Source organism: Mixophyes fleayi, chromosome 9, assembly GCF_038048845.1.
Source record: "Mixophyes fleayi isolate aMixFle1 chromosome 9, aMixFle1.hap1, whole genome shotgun sequence".
Classification (NCBI taxonomy): Eukaryota; Metazoa; Chordata; class Amphibia; order Anura; family Limnodynastidae; genus Mixophyes; species Mixophyes fleayi.
The window spans coordinates 116,989,217-116,995,216 of record NC_134410.1 but is presented as its reverse complement, the minus strand read 5'-3'; the positions used below and the strand labels follow the sequence as shown (position 1 = coordinate 116,995,216).

At 42.3% G+C, this 6,000-nt stretch overlaps 1 protein-coding gene across 2 annotated transcripts in view; it reads left to right on the top strand.

Annotated features, from left to right (window-relative positions):
- COL27A1 (collagen type XXVII alpha 1 chain) overlaps positions 1-6,000 on the top strand; it is a 199,965-nt gene that overhangs the window by 94,017 nt on the left and 99,948 nt on the right. For both annotated transcript variants that reach the window (XM_075185183.1, XM_075185182.1), the window contains exons 17-19: positions 1,816-1,869; positions 3,019-3,072; positions 3,945-3,998. In XM_075185183.1, coding sequence (XP_075041284.1) covers positions 1,816-1,869; positions 3,019-3,072; positions 3,945-3,998 — 162 coding nt within the window. The remainder of the gene's footprint in view (positions 1-1,815; positions 1,870-3,018; positions 3,073-3,944; positions 3,999-6,000) is intronic.

The window sequence follows — 6,000 nt, the reverse complement described above, 5'->3', positions numbered from 1 at the left end:
TGTTACAGGTTATCCATCACTGTACTAATATAACTAATTACATGTCTTAGACTGTAAGCTACCATAGGGTAAGGACTGATGTGAATGAGTAAATAGTCTATGCAATGGCCTGCAGAATATGGTGGAGCTCTATAAATAAATGATAATAATGTCACTTAAAGCTGGCAGCCATCTTGTGGCCTGAAGCAATATTTAGCCTTGCATTTCATTAAGAGATATCGTGAATGATGAAGCACAAAGTCAATTTATAGGCTGTATTATTATGAAACTAGGCTCATCGCACAAAATGGCTGCCTCCATGTCTCGGTCACGTCACTCGTTCCTAGTGCCTTCATAAGGTCCGTTCTTATTAATGTTTCCTCAGACCACAAAACGGAGGCCACCACCATATCTAGGTCACATAGTTTATTATACAGCTAACCGGGAAGTTTTCAAATTCCCATATAACAACTATGTTGGAGCAAACATGGCAACTTTTAAAACGTCATGTGACAAGGGGTAGGAGGGGGTGTGGTGACATCGTTGCGTCACCATAGCCATAGCCCCGCCCCACTATAAAATGCAGAAATTCGCGGCATTGAATAGTGGGGGCAGGGCTTAATGACGTGATTTTCGGCCAATCTGGGAGGTTTGTCTACTCTTCCGGGAATCCGGTAGGACTCCCTGAAATTCGGGAGCCTTCCGGGAATTCCGTTAGAGTAGACAAGTATGTGTTAGACTGCTGGCCTGAAATATAACGTGACTTCCCCCCCCCCCCCCCCCCCCCCCCCCTAAATGCACAATAAACTATATGACTATTAACCAGTATAATGTACTATTTGCACAAACTCATCTTTATATGTGTTTCATGTAACAGGGGTTTTCAATTAATCCAGGACCACAGGAGAAGCTTAAGGAGTTTCCAAAGTGCAATTCATGAGTCCATTAATTTTAAATATCACTGAGTAAGGTGTTTTGGTATTTAAGGAAAGGAATTCTTGGCCTGTTGCGGACAAAATTTGTTTCTTTCTCCAGTTACAATTTCCTAACGAGTGCGAAAGATTTTGTTTATTTTAAATCTAAAATCCTACACTCTCTTATGCTGACCCTAAAGTGCTTTTAATTAGCTTGCGATACGGTCTTCCTCTGTCTCTCTGAGCCCAGAAAGTCTGTGTCATCTTTATCCAATGCTCACAGAGAATCTTCCTTGTTTAGTTGGGACAAGAGTCTGTTAGGCGACTGTTCCTATTGGTTGAGCTGGTAGAGACACGTAATTCTTGGAATGTGTCACTATTAATATGTCATTGAAACTAGGTTAAGGAATGAACAGCAGATGCTAATAGCTGTCGTTCAGTACAAACATCGCCCCTAAATGAAGCATTGGAATATGGGCTTGTATACGTCTTCAGTCAGTGAGCCGGATGGATTCAGGAATCGTCATCATCATTTATATAGCGCCACCAATTCCGTAGTGTTGTATACAGAGAATATTTGTCAATTACATCAGTCCGTCCCCTTTGGAGCTTACAGTCTAAATTCCACAGACACTAGTGTTAATTTAAAATGTTTTATTTATTAATGTTTTTGGAGTGTGGTAAAGTACAGTACACGGGGAGAACATACAAACTCCACACAGTTAAGGCCATTGTCGGGAATTGAACTCATGACCCCGGCGCTGTGAGGCAGAAGTGCTAACCACTGAGCCACCTTGCTTCCCATATCATGTGATGCTTCCAGTCTGATTATACATAGCATACAGGAAATATGACATCCTCCTGGTAATTTGTCACTCTTCGCCACGCATCTTTATAACTCATTTTGGTAATGTGCACTTAGGGCGTTCTGGGACTTCCAGGGATACCCGGAGATATTGGATTTCAAGGCGATAAGGTGAGAATTTATATCTCTCTTCAATTTTTTTTTCTTGTAATGTCATGAAGGCAGAGAGTTCAACGGCTCTCGGCCCAATAGCAGTAGGTAGCCCTAAACATATACAGCTCTGCCCCCTTTATTCCAGTGGTTCCTATTCGAAGGGTCATGATCCAGAAATGTGTATCTGTCCAGATCCATAAACTCCGTTCCCAGAAACAAGCTCTTAACACATGCACTGAAAAATGGTTTATACTGTTTATTTTATTACACCGAAATGGATTTCCCCTAGAATATAAAAACAACAATCTTTTAAAGATAATTATGTCTCATTATTGTTTTTCGTGCATTAGTTTCCCAGCAAACTTTAATTCAAATTCTGCAAATAAAACAAACAATAGTTACATAGTATTCAGCAGTAATATAAGTGTTAGTCTGGGGCTGAAAACATTTACAAGGAACCCTTTAAGTTGTGATTCCCAGTTATCTCATGTCTATAATCATAATCCTTTAATTGTTGTTATAATTCTCCATAATTCTTTAATTGTTATCTGGAAATGATTGTAGGCAGGGTAACGGTGTGACAATGACAGCTGAGCGGCTGATTGAGCAGGATTGCATCCTTAAAGGCTTTTTGTATGTTCTCAGTGTACAGTCCATGGGCTGTATTTGATAGCAATCAGGCCATGGGAAATTTGCGGGAGGGGGTGTCGCATCTTGGGAGAAGGTGGCATTGTGATTAGGCCGAAGCTACGTCTAGTGAGACGGCATGTCCACATTTTAAAGTCTCCTGCACTGTCAAACTCGATTTGGGCAGGGTTGGCGGAGAATCCCATTGACCACAATATCAGCAGCCCACTCTTATGGTTATTACACCATTATGTGCTGCTTTAGGATACCATAGTTGGTCATGTGATGTCCTATAACCAATATACGGTGTACCCTTCATGATACCATATGGTACAGAATGTCCTGCACACGTTATAACTGGCCCCTGCTGCCATACAAACAAGCCGAGGGGGCCTTGTAAGCCAGTTTGGCACCGAAGCTGTAGTTAAGTCAGAATTTCTCCAAGCCAGATCAAGTCAGCCAAACATATCCTACATTGATTTATTTTTCACAGGTGAGATATTCTATAATTTCCGCTGACTTGTGGTGTCTTTATTGTAGGGCGGCCAGGGTCTTCCCGGACCACCGGGACCTCGTGGGAAGACGGGACCTGTGGTAAGATCTGTTTTCTTAATCACTGGAGGTTTAAAAATCGTCCTTATATTACCCTTTTTTTCTTGCTTCCTTTTAATGCAGTCCACATTATTACATTGCAAAATCCTCCACTAGGCTCCCCCATTCCTGGCGCAACGTTGAATAGAAACCACTGAGCTTCTTGTAATTTTTTCCGACTTCTTCTTTTTTAAAATAAACACTGCAAAACCAAGTAAGAAATCTTCATTAAACTGATGCTGCAGAGGAACGTCTCGGCAATAAATAAGACGTAGCGGCCACTTATTGCAATAGGTTTTGGTCGGTTTGTTGTATGGGAGACAGTTAGACTCTTGGCAGACGGAGAGGGGGAGGTGGATGCAGTTCTGTGTTTTGTTCATAATTGTTTTCTTGCGGTGGAACTGTGGCTTTTGCCTAGTGCAGAGGTAGGCAGCCAGTAGCTCTCTCTCTCTCTCTCTCTCTCTCTCTCTCTCTCTCTCTCTCTCTCTCTCTCTCTCTCTCTCCGGCTGTTGTGGAACTACAAGTCCCAGCATGCCTGGGACATGTAGTTCCACAACGGCTGGAGAGTCACTTGCTGGTTAAACCTGGTCTGACAATCTGAGTACAACTCTCCACAGGCATCAAAGCTAAACTGTAAGCGCTTTTTAAGGATTATTTAATAATATGGGGCGGTGTGTGTAATTAACCGTCTGTAACCCGTATCGACCAATCGTATTGCAGATATTATTTGTCTGGGGCAGTTGTTGGATAAAGCTGACATCTGATTGGTTGCTGTGGGTACAGCATATTTCTGCACAGTTGAAAATAAGCTCCCTTCCCTACATTAGTTCTTTAGAACATACAAAGTCCTAACGTGAGGTGTTTTTGTTTTGTAGGGTAAAGCAGGCGATAAAGGATTTGCTGGGTTCCCAGGTCCTCCAGGACCAGAGGTAGGTCGTTTTCAGTTAATGATGTTTGTCTTATCTTACAGTAACACAATTAGGGAACATCTCCGAAAATTGGTGCACGAAAGGCATACAAAAATGTGCTGTAATCTATAGTAACCAGTTAGTCTAATCATGTTTGTATTACTGTTCAGAGAATGAAAGCAGGTTGGGCTGATGATTACAGCCTCTGTTTTGCCCAATTTATTAATGTCCCCCAGAATTCGTCCCATTGCTTGAAATCTCCCTTGAAGGTGCTAAAGTTGACAAAGACGAGAGGTGGGTTTAATGTAATTGCTCTATTCCAGTGTTGGCTAACCTGTGACACTCCAGGTGCTGTGAAACTACAAGTCCCAGCATACCCTTCCAGCAATAAGCTGCTATATATTGGCAAAGCATTCTGGGACTTGTAGTTTCACAAACACCTGGGGGTAAATGTTTCAAGCTGAGAGTTTTCCGGTGGGTTTAAAAAGTAGAGATGTTGCCTATAGCAACCAATCAGATTCTAGCTGTCATTTTGTAGAATGTACTAAATAAATGATAGCTAGAATCTGATTGGTTTTTCAAACCCGCCGGAAAACTCTCAGCTTGATACATTTATCAGGTTAGCCAACACTGCTCTATTCTTAGGGGAACCGCATGGTTTTTTTCTGGCCCAAGATGGCAGCTGTGGGGTGCAAACTTTTGCACTGACCAATCTGAGGAGCAATGCCGGATTCACACCTATGAAATTATCGTGCAGATCACACGATACGACGACCATTCGGTCAGATATCACATTAGTGTGTACGCTCCAACGATCCTGTTTTATCGTACCAAAAACACATCGCATCTGTTGATTTGATTTTATAAACTTCCTAAAAATCACAATCAACGATGGAACGATGTCGGGCAAATGCGGAAGTGTGTAAGCACTCACAGCCAGCAGAGTAGGCAGATCTCTGCAGAGTGTGTACAGAGTCGCCATCTTTTCAGCAGATGATTATGAGAGATGAAGAGGACAGAACTGAAGGTGAATCATGTAGATGTGTACGCATGAACTGGGACTTACAGTCGTTGGTGAAATCGTTACAGAGATCGCATCTGACATAAGATCGCACAGGTGTGTGCCCAGCTTTAGGTATCAGTTTGGTGTATGAGTGTGCCTACTTTTATGTGTGTAGTATAATTTTGTATTATTATTATTAAAAGCCTTATCTCACAGAGCAGTGACGCATGTAATAATGACAAGCCCCAAAGTCCCCTCACTGTTATGATTTATTAATGAAGGCGAACTCAACAGTGTTTTAGGAGAAAACGGAAAATTGTGAATGAGTAAAGGGGTTGGTATAAGGCAGGGCCGTAACTAGGGCTGTGCGATAGGGAAGACCGCCCAGGGCACAACGCTGGAGGGGGGCGCAGTTTAGGAATGTTTTAATTTCATTTGGTTAAAATTGAGGGCTAGGGGAGCGGAATTTGTCTTTCTCGCCCCAGGCGCTAGAATTCTAAGTTACGGCTCTGTAAGGTGTAGTAGACTGGACTTTAAAGTTACATTTCTGGTGCCTTCACCTTGCACATTTTCCAGAGCATTCGCTAGCCTGCAAAATTAGATTCACTATACTGGGGTCTTTCTAAAGACCCTCAAGCGGGCATTGCACCTTGAAATAAGCTTGGCAGCTTGACAAGTTTGCGCACATATAGAAAAATAGTGGTCAGCCGTTTGTAAATGACCCTTAGCGACTACCTCCAGCGACGTCACTAGTTGAATCGATAGACTGTGTTCTCACCTGTAGCCAAAAAAATGTCTGCCTCCACTGTGTGTGACAGGTCCCTGTACCGCTCCATAGACATTGCAAGATTTACACACGTTTTCTAATGTGAACTGAAAATGTCTAAATTGCAAATATGATCTCTTTATATAAAAACGTAAACGCTGCGTGCATGTTTTTTATACGTGGTACGGTACATGCAGCACCGCCCGTTTCTGATTGATGTTTTCTGCTAAAGTTATCGTTGACACTATTCAGTG